This window comes from Myiozetetes cayanensis, unplaced genomic scaffold, assembly GCF_022539395.1.
Source record: "Myiozetetes cayanensis isolate MyiCay16 unplaced genomic scaffold, myiCay2020 scf34, whole genome shotgun sequence".
NCBI classification, from domain to species: Eukaryota; Metazoa; Chordata; class Aves; order Passeriformes; family Tyrannidae; genus Myiozetetes; species Myiozetetes cayanensis.
The window spans coordinates 481,992-503,708 of NW_026087566.1; the positions used below are offsets into that span (position 1 = coordinate 481,992).

Below are 21,717 nucleotides of genomic sequence, written 5' to 3' on the forward strand. Positions count from 1 at the left end.
TCAGGAAATATGAGCACCGCATGCATGAATAGGAGAGTTTCACTTTGGCATGGATTAAGCTCTGGACCTCCTGACTTTAGCTCATCAGCACTGCCAGTTAATCTCCATGAGCTAAGCCCCTTCTCCAGGAGTCTGTATTTGATTTCTCAGATGTGTCTTGTGCAAGTAAAAACCTTTCCCAGAGCAAACCTGACTTCTTTGTTTCTAAGACAATATACAAGAGGATTCAGGAGTGGCACAACTACTGTGTACAGGACTGATACCAACTTGTTAGCACTATAGGTATACATGAGCTTAGGATGGGCATAAGTGAAAAGAGTGGTGGAGTAGAACAATAACACTACAATCAAATGGGAGCTGCAGGTAGAAAAGGCCTTTTGCCTCCCCTGAGAAGAGGGGATCTTCAACACAGTGAATATGATGCAAATATAGGAGGTCACCACAGTACAAAGAGGTACCATGATGACCATCAGGGCCAAGATGAAGTCCACTAGCTCAGCCAAAGAGGAATCACTGCAGGACATATTCAGTAAGGGTGAAATATCACAGAAATAATGATTGATTGCACCTACATCACAGAAAGAGAGCTGGCCTATAAAACTCAGCTTGATAGAAGAAGTGATCAAACCACACATCCAACAGCCTGCTATCAGCTGAGCACAAAACTGATGATTCATGATGAGTGAATATCTGAGAGGTTTGCATATGGCCAGGAGGCGGTCATAGGCCATAACAGCTAACAGGACATACTCAGTACAAATGAAAGTCACAAAGAAATACAACTGTGTCATGCACCCCTGGAATGAGATATGTTTGTCATGAGAGAGGACATCTCTAAGCATCTTTGGCTCAATGACAGAAACATACCCGATCTCTAAGAAAGACAGATTCCCTAGGAAGAAATACATGGGGTTTTGCAGAATGTGGTTATTTCGGATTACGAGAATGATAAGGAAGTTTTCCAACACAGTTGATAAATAAGCCAGAAGTAAAGCAGAGAAGATAAGCAGCTGCAGTTCAGCAGTGGTGGGAAAACCCAGAAGAATGAAATACATGACTTTGGTTTCATTCCTCCCACCCATTCTGTAGAAGAAAGATGAGCTTATCCACCTGTAATAAATTAATACAATGAAACCTAACTACACAGGCTTAAATTCATAGCAATATGTTACACCAGCACTTAAAGACATTGTAAAAGTTCAAACACTTTGTTGCTGCATTTTTGGAAATCAATTTTTTTAAATCTATCTGCTCAATTCAGAATTTTAATTTTAAAAATTAAGGCATGATTTTTACTTTATATTTCATGGAGATAAATATGCATTCCAAGTCCTGTCTCATCTAAGATGCAGGTCTAAAATAAGCCAGATGAATGATGCTACGATATTGTCCATCCGGTATAAAGAAATTATAGGTTATGAGCTTATAGATAGACATTCACACTGCCAGTGTTTTATTTTCTACATCTAAATATTTCTAAGGTTATATCATGTATACCCCATGAACTGTAATGGAATTGTGAAGTCCCACATGGATATATTCAATTTGATATTTAAAAAACCCTCCAAACATATCTGAAGGAGCCCATTAGAGGTTTCTGTGTCTAGCTCTGAGGAGACTTACGTCTCCATAAAGCTTATTGAAATAAAAAGTACATAAAGCATCTGAGATACAGCATAACTGCAAGCGAATTATAATTCTGGGTCTGGTTTGTTTGCAGCTAACTCAGATTAATCCTTCAGAAATAAAACGAACTCAGACTGTGCTATTAAAAAGAAAACTGTTCTCAACCTTCTGTAGTGGGAATTCAGAGCAGAATCCACTGCCTTAGTTCATCCTAGAGCATATGATCAATAGGCGACAGAGGAAGTGTAGACTGTTGTGTTGGTCGCATGATTTATACCAACACAGATAAAAAGGTCACTTTATTTACCTTTGGTGTCTCATGAGATTTTATTAAGAAATTGTAGATAGCCTCCCAGTGGAAGCAATCACAGAAGGAGGAGGGATTGTTTCCTCTGTGATTCCATGCAGAGTAGAAGTAAGAAACTCTGAAAATGTCTAACATTTTTTCTGAGACACTGAACAATGAAATAATACCAGGTAATGCCTATTGATTTTTGTAGGGCAGAGGAAAATAAAAACATACCCTGAGACAGAGGATATGGCAGTCATTTACCAAAAACTAATGTAGAAAAATATTTTAGTGTCCTAATCTAAATCCAGAGCCTTAACTGGTGATCACTTCAGAGTATTTTTAGCTACACTGGAGTTACTTGTACAACCTTCAGATCTATGAATAGACAAGATATGCATTTTCTGAATAGTACAATACAGTACAAATATTATGCTGAAATGATTCCTCCACTAGTCTCTCTATTAGAGTAGACAGACTCAGTTTCTCAGGTTGATCTGTCTCACTGACATATGGAAACTCACTTTAGTGCCTGAGTACCTGTTTAAGTATTCACAGTTATGTACAATAATTATCAACTAAAACCCCACCATCAAAATGGAGTTTTATAAATATATTTACATTTAATTATATGTTAGATATAGGATTAATTTGTACCAATTTAAACACCTAATACGCAAACATTTAAGACTGAGTTCAGCTGCCTAAGCACAGCAGTTTAGTGTCATTTGGGATGGTCTCAATTCTTACTCGTTTCCACTTAAAGGGACTCAAAAAAAGCATAGCCATAGGAATCCAGGAAGCAGTTTTGGTAGCGTGGTGGGTTTACCTTTAACTTAGCACCAGGTTCCCACCAAGACTTCTCTATCACTCCCTATCTTTGACTTGTCAGGAGAGAGAAAATATAATCAAAGGCTCCTGGGTTGAGATAAGGAAAGGGAGAGATCCCTCACCAATTGTCATTATGGGAAAATCAGACTCAACTTGGGGAAATTATCTAAATTTATTATCAATCAAATCAGCATAAGATAATGAGAATAATGGAGATAATGGACTCTCTCTGATCTACCACTATAGCCAACAGTTATTTACAGGACAGATGGTAAGAATATGGCTAGTCTTTTTTTATCTGATGAGGAGAATGCTGAGAGGGGACCTAATAGCAGCCTTCAGCAACTTCAGTTGTGGCAGAAAGACTAACATAGGGCAAAATGCAGAGTTGGGCAAGATCATATCCAGAAAATGACTCAATCTCTATGCTTGAAGGTTCTGGTTCTACTATCCCAAAGGGGTCTAGATCTACATCTACAACAGGCAAAAGAGTTGAAGGGAAATAAGCATTTAATCCAGGGGAAAGAATTACTTTCTATGAAGATAGACAGGCCAGTGGCCTGAAATCAGAAAAGCTGCAAAGCTATTGCCTCCTACAGTGAAAGGACCTGCTTATAAACACATTGTACTTCTATCCTGGAGCCCCTGGTGGTCTAGTGGTAAAGGCGTGGCGCTGTCACCGGCGAGGCCCGGGTTCGATTCCCGGTCAGGGTCACTCCCGGGCAGATGGAGCTCGTTAGCCCTTAAAAAGACAACCCATCTACGTCCTAAGGACCTCGCTGCCACTGTCCAAGCTTGCTTGGCCCCGGCAGATGAACCTTAGGATTAAAGGGTGGGCTCAGTTCCGCGCACACTGTGTCTCACCTAAAAAATCCAATGCGCAGGCTGGAAGGTGTAAAGACCTTCCCCGGATCTTCACTCGCGAAGACTGGCCATTACTTCTATCCTATTTAATGCAGATAATTTTGAGACTTTTTGTATTAGAAAAGTTCATAAACATTATATATTTTACAACAAGGTCTGTCATTTAAGTTTAAAAAGCCTGTTGGTTTTTGTGAGTACTTAGTAAGTCCAGGTAACAAAACAACATTGGGAGAAGAGACCTGATTCTCTGGCATTGAAAGGGGAGTATTGGGAACTTCTGTAGGGTGAAAGATATTAAAAGATACTGAGAAAGGGCTGCTGTCTTACAAGGTGTCACATACTAAGGATGTAGTTATCATGTAAGATTGCAAAATCAGCAAAACCAAAGCAAATGCTGAGAAAACCATAAGAATAACTTGTTTATTTGGAGGAAGGAAAAGGACAAAAAAGGAATATAGCAAACAATATAATTAGAGCTGTTCTGGGATCTATGTTCATCAGCCCTATACTTAGTACAGCCTGATGCAGGACAACAAATGTGTTATTCTGATCATATGATGTATTTGACTTGATTTCACTGTTAGAGATATGGAGTGATTTCTCTAGTGCTGGTCAGGGAAGAAGGGAATAACTCCTTCCCAGAGGGCAAACTAAGCTTTTTATCAGACTGCCTCTGATAGAGTTGGGCCACATGAGGCTGGAATTAGAACCACAAGCCTTCATACATACTGTGTCCTATGTCCTTCCCTAGTCCCAAGATAGGGAGAAGATGAGAATTTTAAGTGCAGGAACCTCTGTGACTGCCTGTATAGATAAGGCAAAACAGCTTCATCCTCTGTGGCTGGAGTAACCTTGAACGTTTAACTGGCATTTGAAAAGATGAATTGGAAGTGAACACTCATATATTCACAGTGAGCACTAACAAATGACAGGTGTGGAACAGACAAGTGATGTGCATGGCATGCATCTGTCTTTTGGGTAGTTAAAAGCTTGAGGATTAATTGATCTTTTGTGTGTAACTTCTGTAATGCAACTCAGGCACAGCCTGACCATTCTAAAAGGGATGGTTGATGAAGAGTGTGAAATCTAGACATTCTGGGCCACCTATCCTGGGGAACTGTATTGTTGTATATAATATTTAATACTCAAACAATTTCAAACATTGTCAAAATAAAGGTGAATGTCTTATTAAATGAATTTTAATGTAGTTGCATCAGAAGCGTTTTAACCAGAGTGTCATTCTAAATAAATTAACAAACAAGTAAAAACCAAATTAAATGGAAAAAAAGGATCCCTTAAAAGAAATGCATATTAAGATCCATGGGGGAAGCTGAGAAGTTGATATTGCTGTTGTGGAACAGAGAAGTGACAGTGAATAGCACACAACAGACTGATAGAAGACCTGGGTGAACAGATGCAAAAGGCTTTGAAGTAGGTCAAAATCAAGGAATTGCTCGTTAGCATGGCCACCTTCACCAAAAAGGGCCTGTCAGAATATATCTGACACTATGATATGTTTAGCAAAATGGCCACAGATCACTTCCTAGAGTAAAGGAATTTACTGGTAGAGATGTTGACAAAGGCAGCAGAGATGACGCCACTTAATCTAAAATACACAAAATTCCAAAACAACTGTATGTTGAGTCATATTCAAATTAAGACACAGTGTCTTCAGCAGAATATATACAGAAATTATTGAAAATGGCCTATATAAAAGGGAAAAAAGTTATTTTATTTGCAGTGTAGAGGATTTAAAGTCTTCAATTTATTTATTTATTTCAACCTCAAGTCGAGCTTCTTCCATTCCACAGTAAACACTTTCTTACCTTCTACTGTTACTATCTTCCAGTAGGATTGATCCAAATTCCTAAGCTTCTTGAAGAATATGAAACAGTGTGGAGTGCCCTGAGACCTCCCCTTTTGGACTGGCAGATATGATGCAGGAACTGCAGAAAAGGCTCTTCCCTTCTAAAATCACATTTGTAAATGTGTAAAGAAGAATACCCAAGGTCTTTAAAACATTAAGCAGGTGCCTGTAGTTAGGCATATGCATCCCACCTTATCTGTCAGATATTGCCTGGATTTGGATATAAGATATTAACAGAAGATGTAAATTCTGTTCTCAAAGCCACTGATGTATGATATCCCAGACATGTCTTTTTGTTCCCTGAAGTGCATGTCAGTCAAAGTAGATAAGGGGTCATATATATGCCTCAGTGTCTTGAGTTACCCAGCATTATTGTGATTGCAGATCCGACTAAGTACAACCTAAATATTAAAGCCTTTCCTTCTAACTCTCACATTCTGTCCATAGGAACAATCTTTATGGTGGACAGCTATGGTTTGAGAGACCTTGGGGACCATCTGCCTAACAATGAAGATTTTTTCATAGCCACTTTAACCTCCTGGTTCCTTTGACAGTAAATGAAGGGATTGAGCATGGGATATACAGTAGTGAACACAGTAGACACAAGCTTGTGGAAGTCAAAAAATGGATTCTTTTGGGTCAAGCATACATGAATAGAGAGCCTGAAAAGAAGATAATGACTACAGTGAGGTGAAAAACACAGGTGAAGAAGGCCTTCTTCCTGCTCTGGGATGTGGGGACATGCAAGATGGTGCTGATGATGCATATATAGGAAATAATTGTGACAGAGTGTGGAACCAGCAAGATAAGTAAGGCCAGGATGACATTCACTGTTCCAGCCACTGTCATATCCGCACATGATGTATTCAGCAAGGGGCTGATGTCACTCAAGAAGTGCTTGATGATATTGGAGCCACAAAAAGACATCTGAGAGATGAAAACTACTTTCAGCATGGAGGTAAAGAAGCCCTTGAGCCAAGAGCATGTGGCAAGTAACATGCAGAGCTGGTGGTTCATGATGACTGAATAGCTCAGGGGATTGCAGATGGTCACCTAACAATCATAAGTCATAACTGCAAGGAAGACACACTCAGTACAAATAAGGGAGCTGAAGAAGTAAAGCTGCATCATACAGCCTCAAAAGATATATTCTTGCTTTCAACAAGAAACTTCACCAACAGTGGCGGAGATGTACCAAGCCTCGTAGAAGGAGAGGTTGTTGAGAAAGGAATACATGGACTAATGGGGCAAGTAGTTCATATGTATGAATACAATTGAGAGTGTATTTTCCAGGAAGGTCAGCATATAGACCACCAGGAATATCACAAAGATCAACATCTGAAATTCCACAGTAATTGGAAATCCCAAGAGGACAAATTCCTGGAAATTGTTTTTGTCCTTCATGACAAAGGGAAGAGCATCAAGCTTCAGAGAAAAAATAAAGGCAATGAAAAGTAAAATGTATTAATATTTTAGAAATCAAAGAAACAATGAGAAGAAAAACTGCAGAGAAAGAAGAGAGAAAATGGCAAGATAGAAGAGAGAAAGAATGATAATAGTAAGAAAAGGAAAAACATGAGGGGAGGGAGAAAAGGAAGAGCATTATTACATTCAGATCATACACCATTTTGAAAATATAGGGACAAATGAGATTTTGATATCTGGTTCATAATTAGTGGACTAGATTATTAGTGAAATCCATGGCTGTTTAATGCCCATAGAACAGCTGGATGCACAATTGTCTTTAACTTGCAGGGGATGCTGAATATCCAGGATGCATCTATATGACTTAGACAGTTGGGCTTAGTTCTGGAAATCTAAGTCATTCCAGCACTGCCTGTGAAGTAGAGCTTTGTCCCTGCTACATTTTCACAGCATAGAAAGCCTCAAGATATTCACTAAGTGAACCAGCTATTTCCAGAGAGCATCGTGTGTTATACTAAATAAAGCTCTTCGGGAAGATGAATTATGTTTTGGAGAAATGCATTTCATTTCTATGTCTGTGTCCCTTCCACTCCATACCCTGGTTTGCCATTTCTCTGTCTGCTCACCTTTAATTTTTTTTTGTAATTCTCATTTTCATATAAAATTCCTAATTTCTACAGATCAAAATTGAAAAGACAAAAAACCCCTCAAACTGGAAAATGAACATTTCTCTCCTTTAAGCTTGCCATCCTGTAATCTAATATAAGATTTATTATAAGATTTAAAACACCTTGTTTTAAAGTTCTACTACTGTAATATTTTATTTCTTGTTAAAAGCAAAGAAACAAACCACCTCTTCTCCCTTTCCCGGATTTATTAGAGAAGAGCATATAATAAACTAGATTTTCAGTGATGAAAAAACATTCATCCTCATAAAATGACTCATTGACACTGAAATACCACTCCAGATTTTGTTAATTTAAAATATTTTATACCTGCAAAGTGGTTATATAAAACATAATTTAAGACTTGTAATGTGCAAACTCATATAACTTTGTAACCATATGATGGTTAGCTTTTATTACCATGAGAAATTCCAGAAGTCTAAAAAGAAGCTGAAAAATGTTGCCCTTTTTTCATAGCCTAAATTACATTATTAACCCATTTGTCTCCCTGGCACATATATTCAGTACTTCCTTACCCAGACAGTATTAACTCTACTTATAAAACCAGGGATATCTGAGTATTTCAAATTTCAAATTGTCCATCTTACGCATCAGTCAAATCTCTGAATAAGCAATTGCGAGAGACTGATAGTGAGTCTCCTAAGTCAAATATAATACTTATATTTCTCTGTCATTTGAACTGGAGAAAAGACCTGAGCTACATTAACGTAAGAAGACTATACTGAAAAGCTGGAATTCATCTCATGAAATTTAGATAGCTGTCAGTTTAATTATCCAGTATATAATAGAGTCAGCTTGTTTTATTTCTAGGGAATAAAAAAATACAGGCATTTCCAGGTAGTACTTCTCCCATTAAGAAGAAAACATGTCAGAGGAATTATTCCATAGCCACATCTATTCCTCTCTTCCTTGACTCTATAAGCACATATCAACAACCAGCTCAGAAGCTTACATATGTTGCTCACTGTAGTTCCTGTGTGTGCTGTACACAGTGAAATACCAGTGGATAAATTCCTCCTTGGAAGGCTGTGATTGCCCTACAAAGATTCCTGAAGAAGAACTGTGAAAAACTTTATTGTCTCTTCAGTTCAGTATAAGATTACATAAGTAATTACTCATGGAATTGCAGTGTTTACTTTTCTTGTGTATAAATAAGGGGTCCAGGAAGGAAAATCATGAAGGCTAATTCTGGCTTTCTGATGCTCTCTACATAGCACTTGCAGGAAACAAAACAATAACCTAACTTAACTGCTGTGAAATGTCTTCTAGAGGTGATAATTCCTCAATTACTGGCTAGTGATTCTCCCTATGAATAAATCACTGACAGAAATTCTTCAGGAACTACACAGAACTGTGTAATATGAATCTGTACCTGAGTAGTTATCTATTATTATGCCTACATGATCAACTGTTTTCACAAAGCATAATACCCCTGCAAGTGGAACTGATTTGTCTACATATTCATGTATTGTGACTATTTCATAAACAAGGGGTCTGATATATCACTCAAGACCTTTGGCAAGATCTTAACCTTTCTGGAGAGAAGGACATTTGAAATATGACTTGAAACGTGAACGTTACTTTAGGAAAGATCACGACTCCTACAGCTCCAGTGTCTGCATAGATACCAGATGGTATCAGAAATGCTGTTAGATGCCTGTGTTTAGACAACCAATTCTTCTTCAGCACTTATATCTCCTCATGCAGTATAGAAGGACCAGAGGAAAATAGCACTTGGAAATCAGGAGGCTCACTTCGCATTTACAATGGAAATCAAACTATGCAAATCAACCCTCTTCTATAAACTTAAAACTTTGTTTTGTGAGTCTCAACTACTTCCCAAAGTTATATTTGAAGTTAGTAACAAAGGAAGTTCTCAGTGTTGATTCATGTTCTCCTATGGCAGCTATCTAAAATGACCAATATTATCTGAATTACTGAAGTTCCCATCCTAATCGCTGTGAAAAAAAAGGTGACATAACTATTTATTTACTGCTTCAAGTTCTTTGAATCACAGTTTCATTTTAATTTGGATCAGGGTCAGAACGCAATATTGTTCTTTGATGCATACCAAAGATATACATTAAAGGAAGGTGATGTTTATTGTATTTTCTACTCCTCAGGAATGATGTGCAATATGTTCAGTAAAATACCTTCTTTTACATTCATGTAGTATTAGCATTCACTGATGTTAGCTGAACATGCAGACTGACTCAGGAGAAGGATTTCTTAACCACTGATGTTGAAAGAAAACCGTAATACCCATTTCTGTCAAAGTCTTATTAGACTTTCATAGGGTTCAGAAAAGTTCAGTCAGAAGACTTATCTTCCAAGCATTGCATTAGTGATCAGATGCTGAAACTCTGGGAGAGCAGCCACAACCTTCCATAAAATGTCTTTTACTTCCTGGTTCCTCAGACAGTAAATGAATGGATTTAGCACTGGAGTGACTATAGTGTAAATTATGGAAACCAGCTTGTTGAGATCCAAGGAGTGTATACTCCTGGGTCGGGCATACATGAAGAGGGTGGCTGAGAAGAAGATGATGACGATGGCCAGGTGAGAAACACAGGTGGAGAAGGCTTTCTTCCTGTTCTGGGCCTTGGGAATGGACACAATGGTGCTGATTATGCACATGTAAGAAATTACAATGACAGAGAGCGGAATCAACAAAATAAGCAAGGCCAAGACAAAGTCCACCATCTCTGCAACCAACTGCTTGGTGCAAGAAAGGTTGAGCAACGGGCTGATGTCACAGCAGAAGTGGTTGATGACACTGGGGCCACAGAAGGAGAGCTGGGAAATGAAGAAGACCTTTAGCAGAGACATCAGAAAGCCAACCAGCCAAGAGCCCATGGCCAGGTGAACACAGACGCTGTGGTTCATGATGACTGTGTAGTGTAGCGGGTTGCAGATGGCCACACAGCGGTCATAGGTCATGACAGCTAGAAGGACACATTCAGTACAGACCAGGACAATGAAAAAGTAGAGCTGGGCCATACATCCTGTGAAGGAGATGTTCTTATTCTTCACCAGAAAGTTAGGAACAGTAACTGAGATGTACCAGGCCTCTAGAAAAGCTAGATGACCCAAGAAAAAGTACATGGGCTTGTGGAGTTGGGGATGCCTTATGACTAAAGTGATGATAACTATGTTTTCAATGACAGTCAGCAAATATACAGCGAGGAAAATTACAAACAATAGAGCCTGTAACTCTGTGATGGTAGGGAATCCCAAGAGGATGAACTCATGGATGTGGGTATTATTTTCTTGTATCATGAAGACCTGGAATGTATAAGGAGGAAAAATAAAGCAATGTATTATCTCCCTCGACCATCCTTTTCATATTGGAGTTACAAATACCCAGTTTAAGTAGACATTCCACACGAGTTGCTTAGTTGACATTCTTTATTATTTAACCAATTCTGAGAATGTTTGAGGCCTACAGTAGAATTGGTGATTCAGATCCTCACTTCAAGAAAATGCTTAGTCTTCACTGATATCCTCACAGACCTTCTTACCCCTAATTTTACTTAAAAGGCAGTCAAAGGGAAGAGACAACATTATGAAATGTGCTTTTGACCTCAGTTCCAAGCTGGCCCCCAGATGGCTGCTAATGACAAGAGATCCAGATAAAAGCACAGCCTTTCTGAGTGACTGGACTCGTGTAAAGGAAACTTGTCCTGAGCTGTTTTATTCTCTTCCTTGCTCTTGAATATTTGCAGAAGAGAAAAGGTGCTTTTTCTCTCAAACACAGAACTTTAATTAAGTTTGCTAGGGTTATGGGATGTATGTATTTATTTTCCTTTCAAAATTGGAAAGGACCTGTGCACCTCAAAATTTCTCATTTTCAGTATATTGATGGATTGACTAAAATATTATGTCATTTCTCATCCCAAATAACAGCTTTCATATAGTTTTAGACTGCAGTAATTACAGTACACATTAAAAAAAATTTCTTCTACTTAATTTATAAAATTTGTCTTGATTTATCACAAAATACCTGAAGTTTGATGTTTATTCTTCTTCTTTTCCACTTCTTAGGGAAGGTTTCAAGTAACATTTTTTAAACTATTCATGAACATTCCTATCCAATAATAAACTGGTTTTCTAGAATGGTGTTCAGGATTTATGTTTCACAAAATATTTTTCATATAAAACATTAAGAAAAAGATCTATTAATATTATGAAACAAAGAAGGAGAACCACATATTTTTGTGATTTCATTATTTCTTTGTCTTTGAGTTTCAAAATATCTATTTCACTTTTGATTTTTCTCTTGCCTATAGATAATCTGTATAGAATAGGTCTAATTACATAACTTACATATTTCATTAGAAGAACATCTCTGCTGCCAAATAATAAAGTGACAGCAGATACAATACAACTTCATTTCTAAGGGGGTGGCTTTCACATTTTCCAGCTTATAATGTATGTGGGACTCTTCAACCCTATTTTAATAACTTGGTGTAGGTACCTTTCGTGAGATTTAAGCTGTGGTCAATGCTGACAGGTAAGGCAGGTAACTTGGTTTCCAGTATAACCATTGGAGATCTAAGCAGTACAAGGGAAAAATCTAGCTTAAATGACCTTAGCATGCTATTGAATACAAACCATAATTGAAAAGTACCTGAATGAAAAGGATGTCAAAAAGAGAAAATAATAATTATGGTCCCACATTCTAATACAGGCTTTAAAAATTCCAGATGTACCTCATAGTACCCTTGAATATTGCCTAGCAATAATTTAATAAAAAATGGTGATTAATTGGAGTATTTCAGGCACCTGTTCTCAAATACCAGATCACTCTCCATGTTTCAAGAATGAAGCTTCTCAGGGTGAATCTTTATTACATTTTAGTCCAGTGAAAGTGGAATACAAGTGCCAGATTTTACCACATAAATATCTTGCATATAATACAGAAAGAAATAGTGAAGGAATATATATATATATATAAATATATATATATATAAACATATATATATATTTAACTCCTACTCTCAACAGAGGTCATAGGATTTTTAAAAGTACATCAACTACAATAAGAAATTTCCATATTTCTACACTTTTAATCTTTTGTATCCACTTCTCTTTTCCTTCCCAAGCAACCCCCCTTTCTTGTCTCTCACACTTTGTTTCTCTTGGAAACTACTCATAGAATCATAGAATTGTAGAATGGTTTGCATTAGAAGGAATTAAGGCCCATTCAGTCCCACCCCCTGTCATCGGCAGGGACACCTTCCACTAGCCCAGGTTGCTCCAAACCCTGTCCAACCTGGCCTTGGACACCTCCAGGGATCCAGGGGCAGCCACAGCTTCTCTGGGCAACCTGTGCCTCCCCACCCTCACAGGGAAGACTTTCTTTCCAATACTTAGTCTAAATATAAATCTATTGATCTTTGGTGTGAAGACATTCTCCCTTGTCTTGTCACTACAGTTCCTGACAAGAACCTGTGTCGTGGTTTTGCCCTGGCTCAATTTACTTTTATACCCCCACATACAATTACTACCGGTTGAGAGAAGGTTTATGCAGACAAAAAGAGACTGAATTAAAAAAAAGTATGAGTATTTATTATTAACAAGCTAAAACTAAAGAATTATATTTACAATAATTCTACTTAAGTAAAAGGTATTATGTATTTACAAAAGATACTTCTCCCCCCACCTCCCTTTATATCAGTCCAAGGAGGAGAAGCAGTCTTTTTCTGTTCTCAGAATTCCAGCTCTCTCTCTCTCTCTAGTAACTCTGCAGCACTTTCGTCGCAGTTGGAACTTCTTTATCTCTCTCTCTTATTCTGTATTGGCCTCCAGGGCTGGGCTTACCCCCCTCCTGGGTTAAAACCGAAGGCTGAGGGTTACCCAGGTCCTGAAGGGTCTCCTTCCATAGACTTGCAAGGGGACACTTGCTTACTATGGATCTTCTTCCACAGGGTTACAGGGGATAATGGTTTAAGAGTTCACCCCTGTTTCCCTATGGAGGTCCCTCCCCATGGGAGAACAGTCCTTGATTGACTTCTCGGCATGGGTCTAGTCTGGATCCCTTACTCGGATCCCAATATCCCACCTGAGCCATTTTCTGCTCCAGCGTAGGTTCTCTCAGGATCACAAATTCTTAGCACCAGCAGCATGGATCCCACACATGGATCCCAATATCCCTACCTGAACCGTTTTCTGTTCCAGCGTAGGTCCTCTCAGGGTCACAAATCTTCAGTAACAGCATGGATCTCTCACTGAGATCCCAAGCTTATCTGAGCCGTCTAGCTCCAGCATAAGCATCGATCCCTTCGAGGGTCACAAAGTCTTTAACAGGACTCTGCCTCATCTGAGCCGCTTTTACTCCAGCACAAGGCTTTCTCTCTGTTAAAGTCACAAATCTCTGATGCATCCACAAGCTCCTCTGTGAGCCGCACGGGGGGGTCTCTTCACCCCAACAAACTTCTACAGGTGGCAGGGTTTTATTTTTCAGTCTTTACCCTGCTGAAGGGAGGGAGAGCGAAAAGGGAGGGAAAGGGAGAAAAAGCAGCTCTCCCCCCTTCGAACTTTTCTTCTCTCTCCTGTTGCAGCTTCAGCTGCCAGCTTTGACCTTGGAAGTTCTCTTATCTCATGGCTGGAATTCTTCTGCAGCGGTTTCTCGTCTAAGCAGTTCATCTTTTAAATTTTTTTTTTCTTCACTCTCTCACAAGAGAGAAGGGAGGCTTCAGTACTGCACCTGCCCCCCCCGGCCCAAGCCGGGGGAGGAGGGGGCCTTGGCCCTCCTCGGGCCCGCTACCCTTCTACATGGCTGCTGTTCTTAATTTCAACTGCGCAACCACCTTCTCTTCCGTTTTCTTAAAGATGTAATTAGCAAAGGCGTCACTGAACTTTTTGATTGGTTTTTTGTCCGGAAATCACCTGGACAAAACCATCCTCAGCCCCAGGGACGGGCTGGTGGGCAAAACCAGGACAACCTGGAATGCCCATTTCGAAGACATTCACAGCTTCTGTTGGTATTCTCAGAGTGCAGATGAGAAGAAAGACCTCTAACAAATCTAGAGAAAAAGAAATGAAATGGTCTTTGTGTGAACACAAGATCAGCATCTATGTTTCTTTCTCTTTAGCTAAAACCTTACCCCTTTGTTTCTCTGTTTTTCTCTGAATGGTTGAAAGCAGGCAGGTTTGTAAAAAGCACAGTGTGAGCATATGCAGTTCCTGCAAGCTTTTTGTAGCTTTGGTTGAGTGTAAGATTTCCCAGGATGGTAAAATATCATGCAGCATATTATCCTTCAAAGCTCAAGAGAATTAAGAACAAAATTAGAGGAAATAAATTTCCCTCCTTTTTCTAAACCTCACGGCAGATATAGATCACGTAATGGGTTTTTGTTTGCTTGTTTGCTTTTTATTTTTTTAATGTGCTAGGCAGCTACTGTAGCACTATTGATTTTTTTTTTCCTTTCTCCAAAGTCAATGCTGTCTTTATGACATCAGACTAGAATTCAGAACACTTCGACTCTGCTGTTGGCTCATGATGGGTAGCTTTGACCAATAAAACTCTTCACTTATCATTGCCTTAGTTTCTCCATTCATAAAACAGTGATTTTACTCATCTTGAAAATTGTTTGAGGTTCCACAGGGAAAGCAGTACCCAAGCTATGAATAAGATTGCAGGTGTGAAAGACACCATTCAGAGGGTAAATCCAGCTCCCTCATGTGCCTACAACTCAGAGTGAGATTCAGCCTGAAGACTAAAGCACAATACAAGTGACAATACCACAAGTGTCCATAAGTGAAATATGCCTAAACCCCTGTTGCAGTCAATGGGGAGAGTCAATAGAATAAAGTATGGACAGTGTTTCATATCATTAAAAGGAAGCCAAATTGTTTGGGATTTATTTTCCAGAATGTGTGTCTCTTCCAACACTGTTGAGGGATCTTCATAACCTTCAGCTCCGTTTTCTGAGTTGTATCTTCCAGACCTATGTAGATGTCTTGGATACCCAAAGAACTAACAATCTGTTCCCTTCTTCAATGGATAAAATAAAGCAGACACTTGTGTGTGACTATAGTCACTTCAACTTTGTGCTGCTGGAAAATCCACTGGTTTGAAAAGTTAAGTCTTCATCTCTGGAAATTTGGTTCATGTAAGAAGTAATGTGCAAAAAAAATGTAACCCAGGCAGACAGTCAGAATGTTCAGGCCTTATCTCAAAGTATTGGTAAATGAAAAAAAGAATAGTGAAGCACTCCAGAAAAGACCACAGTTTTTTGGCAGGCCTATATCTATTTTAGCAAGTAAATTCTATTTCTAACATAGTCCAAGGAAATCTTGCCATTAAACGCACCTGTTCCATGCAAAGTCACAGAACTCAGAACTTACACGCTCTGTTTCGTGGAACTGAAACTGCACTTTTTTGGGCTGTAATACAACTTGTAGTAACTTCAAAAAGAAATCTCAAAAAGTCACAAAACCACCAGATAGAGCACAGGGAAGACCTGAGTGAAATGTGTATAGACCTGATGTAATGTGGATACAGAAATCAACTTTATATGGTTCAATCCCAAGTGAATTTGAACAGGGGGGCCACAATCACTTGGGGTTGGGAGTTACTAATAGCTTACTTATAGACAGACTTTGTGTTTGTTGTATTTATCAATGCACTGATGGCATACATGTTAATACCTGGAACTATGGATAGACATTTAGAATTGTACCAAGCATAATTAAAGTCATATATAATCAATTTTGGACACATTACTTTTGGATGCCTGGAGAATAAACTAGGAGGATGAAATTAAGAAAAGTTGGGTATTTTCTAGTCTAATTATGACCTGCTAATTCTCATCCCCTCCTCCTGTTTCTCATCATTCTGATAAATTAATGCTCCTTCAGGGATCTAAACAGGAATAATGCTAGAACTCTGCAAAACATTTTGCATATGTGACCACTCCATTTTTATGTCTTATTTTCTTGTTACCTTTCCTCTACCTTTTCTTTAGCCTACATTTTTCATTATTTCTCATAAACTTTCTGTCTCCTAGGATTTTAAATTAGGGGTAAGCTTCATCTCAGTACATGCAGGACATAGCAAAATATACCTAACAGACTGGCACCAACCCAACAGAATCATCCTACGTAGGATTTGAATAATTCTTTATAAAAAACTGCATTTCCCACAAGTAAAATAAGAGAAAAACTCACTTGGCCAGGTGTCTTAAACATCCTTTAGTTCTGGTGAATCTAGGCTACTGACTCTGCAGGTCTCCTGTAAGATTAAAGTAATTATGTCCTGAAAAGGTTTATTTCTCTCCTGTGACTACAAGAAAGTACTTTCATTTCAGTGCAGTTGGAAATGTCTACAGTACAGATATTTACATCTAGCATAAATAACTCTTAGAAAAATACCCACATTCTGAAAAAAAATCTTGAGAAAAAGCTTGAGAAATGGGCCCATGGGAACCTCATGAGGTTATAAAAGGCCTGTGTCAGGGCAAACCTGGGTATCAGTTCAGGCTAGAGGATGAGCAGATCGAGAGCAGACTTGCTGAGAAGAACTTTGGGGTGCTGATGGATGAGAGACTGGACACACCCCGGCCATGTGCACTGGCAGCCCTGAAAGCACCAACTGTGTCCTGGTCTGCATCAAAAACAGTGTGGGCAGCAGGTAGGGGGGAATTCTGACCCTCTGCTCCTCTCTGGTGAGACCCTACCTGCAGTGCTGCCTCCAGCTCTGGGGTACCCAGCACAAGAAGAATATCGACCTGTTGGAGCGAGTTCAGAGGAGGCACCAAGATGATTACAGGGCTGGAACACCTCTGCTATGAGGGAAGGTTGAGGGAATGGGGATTGTTCATCCTGGAGAAGAGAAGGCTTCAGGGTGACCTATTTGTAGCCTTCCAGTACCTGAAGCAAGTGACAAGAGAGATGGAGAGAGACTACTTACAAGGGCCTGGAGTGACAGACAAGAGGGAATGGCTTCAAACTGGCAGAGAGTAGGTTTAGATTAGATATTAGGAAGAAATTCTTCCCTGTGAGGGTGGTGAGGCCCTGGCACAGGTTGCCCAGAGAAGCTGTGGCTGCCCCATCCCTGGAAGTGTCCAAGGCCAGGTTGAATGGGCCTCTGAGCATCATGATCTTGTGGAAGCTGTCCCAGCCAATTGCATGGGGGCTGGAACTAGATGATCTTTATGACCCCTTGCAACCCAGACCATTCTATAATTCTATAATTCTATAATCCTGTGGGAGGTACCTCTCTCCCACAGTAGTTCTATTGAACACGGAAGATCTGGCTTTTGTTGTATCATCAGAAAAACAGATTTGGTTTATTTATCCCATGTAGCTGTGATGAAACCCAGATCTACTCAGCTGGTACTATTAGTCAGTCTAAATTACATTATTTACCTTATTACCCTCAAGTGATCAAGCGAGCTATTATCTGAAACTGTAGTGGAAGGGAAGTTTTTCAAACAATAAGAAAGTCTCCCTACTGTCTTCTCACATGTATCTCCCAGAGAGAAATGCTGGCACACAGCAGGAGCTTGAGCATCTCCCTTTCCTGAGCAGGAGTTAGGAGTGTCTCACTTTCAGCTGATGGATCTCATGGTCTTCATCCTTAGATATATAGCCTCAATCAGTGGTGGTATTTAATCTACACCACATTCTTTACTGAACTGGTTCTGGCTGAGCTGGAGTTCATTTCCCCACAGCAGCCCTCACAGTGCTGTGCTTTGCATTGGCAGTTGGAAGGGTGTTGATAACACACCAGTGTTTTGGCTACTGCTGAGCAGGGCTTGGCACAGCATCAGCACTGTCCCATTCCATCCTCAGTTGAGGGCAAGATCCTGGGAGGAAACCCAAGTAGGCCAGTGGCCCAAGCTGACCACAGGGATATTCCAGAGCACATGAGGTCAGCTCAGATATAAAAGCTGGGGCACGGAGCAGGAAGGCAGGCACTCCTTGTCTCCAGGGGCTGCCTGCTGAGGAACTGCTTCCCGTGCTGAAGCCCTCCCTGCTTCTCGGGAGTGGCTGGGCAGCTGCTCGTGGGAAGGAGAGAACAAACTGTGTTGTCTTTCACTTTGCTTTTGCATGTGCAGGTGTCCACTTTGCTTTTGCTTTACATGAACTGCCTTATCCCAACCCACGAGGTGTCTTCCCCCTTACTCTCTCCCCTGTCTGGCTGGGAAGGGGAGTGATGGAATGGCTGGGTGGGCACCTGGCATCCAGCCAAGGTCAACCCACCACAATTATGCATTGGAACTTTTAAAGTAAAATAAAAGAAAGTTCCTACTGCTGTGACAAGCCTGATATATCTGGCTCTTTGGCAGGAGGAAGAGTCTGAATATGATCTCAGCCCCTTCCCCTGCACTGACTCTCTTCTTCCATGAAGAACAAGAGTGTGTGTCTCTCTTGCACTAAGGGCACAGCACTGAACACCGTACTTCAGGTGTGACCTCAACGGTGTTGAGCAGAGGGGAAGGATCACTGCCCTTGACCTCTTGGCATTACTTTGCCTAATGCATCCCAGGATACTCTTAGCTTTCTATGTGGCATTGGCTCCTGAATCAAATAGCAGCAAATTAAAAGAATATTGAATTATTGCATTCTTTATTCCATAGCCAAGAAGGACTGTAGTGTCACCAGTGGGATGGTTTTTTCCTCCTTTTTTATTTTTGTGTGAATACTCAGGGTTATTTTATGTTTCAAACAGCCTTTTTGCCAGCACTTATTTCTATTTGGCTAACTTAGTTATGCAATTGCTTCAGTCTAATAAACCTTCCCCATCATGGTTTTATTTCTTTTGGACTGAAAACATGCAAATGTGCAAAGGAAAACCTAAATAAATAAAATTTAATGAAAAATTCTTTCATTGATAGCTAGACAATTTGTTCTAAAAAACACACAAAACATTTGGCTTGTCATAAACACAAGATCATTAAGTGTTTCTGCTGTTGCAGCTGGGACAGCTCTGATCCCAAACCAAGTTAAAGGGTCAGTCAGTTTCTTAAATAACTTCACACATAAAACTAAAAATAACTAAAAATAAGTTCAGAGCAAGAGAAGACCCGGCAAGATCTGAAGCATGATACATATTATTCTTACAAGCCTGGGGATGTCACCAACAGCTACAAATCGGCTGGGCTGTTTGAGTGTCTCCACTCAAAGTGCTCTATAAAGTATTGTGTGAGGGCTGAGTGAAATCAGTGTGGGAGGATACTTGAAGCACTGTGATCTAAGTTAAGGTAGTGGACCAAGTCTGGACATAAACACAGAAGAGCAAGGGGGAGTCAGAGGGCTAACATGTATCTTGAATTTTCATCACCTTTCAGATCTCAGTCTGTTCACTCAAGGATTCATACCTAGCTGTGACAGAGGATGAAGACTAGGCTATTAAGATAAGAAGAAATTGGAATAACGTGTCACAATGGTTCCATCAATTTGGCACTGTGGTTAAATCTCCCAATTAAGAGAGAGCATGGGACATTGTGGCTGAACTAGACCAGGGCAAAGCTGAGCTACTGCTAGCACATTAAGCTTGAGGGATCAAAGTGAAATTGAGAGTTAGCACTGATGTGTAAAAGTGGATGTCAAAAACAGATTTGCCAAGGGAAGTAATTTAACAAAGGTGGATCAAGACAGGACCTGGAAATAGGGAGAATTCATTTGTCCTTGTCTATGGAAGTATTCGGTCTTTCTCTACTTATTGTGTCACTTTAAAACTCAATTATTTTAATGATCACTTTCAAACCCACCTGATGGGTGATGTATCAAACAGAGATGTCATAATTTCATAGCTAAGAATTACAGGAAACTTTAGTGCTGACAGAGAAAACCTAGACTGATCTTTTTCCAAAGGGTGTTTTAAGGGTAGTCCATCAAGCCTCCCCCCAGTATCTCACTTCATTTCTTCCAGGTGCCTGTTCTACAGTGAGTTGCGAGGCATGGAACAAGGGAAAGAGGTCTGCATAAAGAAGTCCCATTTGCCTCAGGAATAAACCTCCATGCTCTATAATCAGCTGAATAGCACAAATCAGAACATGGGATAGCATGGGTAAACCTGACCAATACTTAGGACACATGCATAGACCACACTATGCATAAGGCTGAAGTGAATGGGACTGTCTTTCATTTGTCTAGATTATATGTCTGTCATAATATCTGTCATGAATGCTGTTCTATGCTCCACAAATTTTGTTTGGTCTTCTAATGTTGTTATCTGTTTTATTGCAATTGTATTCCTTGAGAGTGGTTTCTGAGATCTGAAAATAGTGCAAGAAGATAACATCATAGTCAAACTTGGTTTGTCCAAGGACCGGGCAGTAAAAGGTACTGAAAAGGGGCCAGACAAGAGGAATCTGTGTGATATTTGGAGTTTTGTGAAAAAGATTAGTGTGAAAGTTCAGCTAAAGCATTCTGGTGAATTGAGTTATCATACACTGGCCAAAGTAATCAGATAATTTAAGATTAATGGAACAGGACACAGATTGAGTTCTAAGACTCAGAGAGAGTCAGTCGCAGTTGTTACACTCCGGATTAAGTTATAAAACTCCCAGAATGGTTACATTTTTATTTAAGACTTTTTAACAGACTTCTGGTTTGCTATAACCTCTAAATAGCATTCAGAGAAAGAGACATACACTCTTCTCTAAGAGAAATTCTTTTTAGTTTAGTGAGAAAAAGAAGATATTTTGGCAAAAGGTTTTTACAGGAGTAAAATACAATCATGAAAACAGTATTTCACTAAAACCTTCAGCATGAAGACCTGTTCCACAGCAAACACCCACTAAAAACAATCAGTATACTAGTTTTAGTAAAACATGATTCATTGGTTTTAAGTTACCAACAAGAGAAGGAAAAGAGAAGAAAACAGATTAAAAGGGGTAAAGGAAAGAGAGAAGGAGAGAAAGGAAAGGAAAAAATGGTTACCGACAAAATCTGATGATTCACATGGTGTCAGCTGGAGAGGGAGAAGAGAGAAAGAGAGACCACCTGGAGTCTCCTGTATGTAGAGTGTTCAGTTTTCTCTCCAAGGTAGGATATCACCATTTAGAGCTTTCCAGGACAGAGTGAGTTGTGCTGTAGCCACTCACAAGCTGCAGGGCTGTGGTGTGGGTGGGCTGCCTTCAGCTCTGTCCTGACTGGCAGCCCAGCTACAGGCC

The 21,717-nt window shown here is 39.7% G+C and overlaps 3 protein-coding genes and 1 pseudogene across 3 annotated transcripts in view; all 4 read right to left on the reverse strand.

Moving 5' to 3' along the window:
• The window catches only part of LOC126646227 (olfactory receptor 1009-like), a 33,181-nt gene that overhangs the window by 6,096 nt on the left and 5,368 nt on the right, over positions 1-21,717 (reverse strand).
• On the reverse strand, positions 147-1,082 carry LOC126646261 (olfactory receptor 6Y1-like). Its single transcript, XM_050327469.1, has one exon. The coding sequence runs from the start codon at positions 1,080-1,082 to the stop codon at positions 147-149; it is 936 nt and encodes a 311-aa protein (XP_050183426.1).
• Positions 5,947-7,512, reverse strand: LOC126646228 (olfactory receptor 6B1-like; annotated as a pseudogene).
• Positions 9,911-10,940, reverse strand: LOC126646229 (olfactory receptor 6B1-like). Its single transcript, XM_050327430.1, has one exon. The coding sequence runs from the start codon at positions 10,865-10,867 to the stop codon at positions 9,911-9,913; it is 957 nt and encodes a 318-aa protein (XP_050183387.1). The 5' UTR covers positions 10,868-10,940.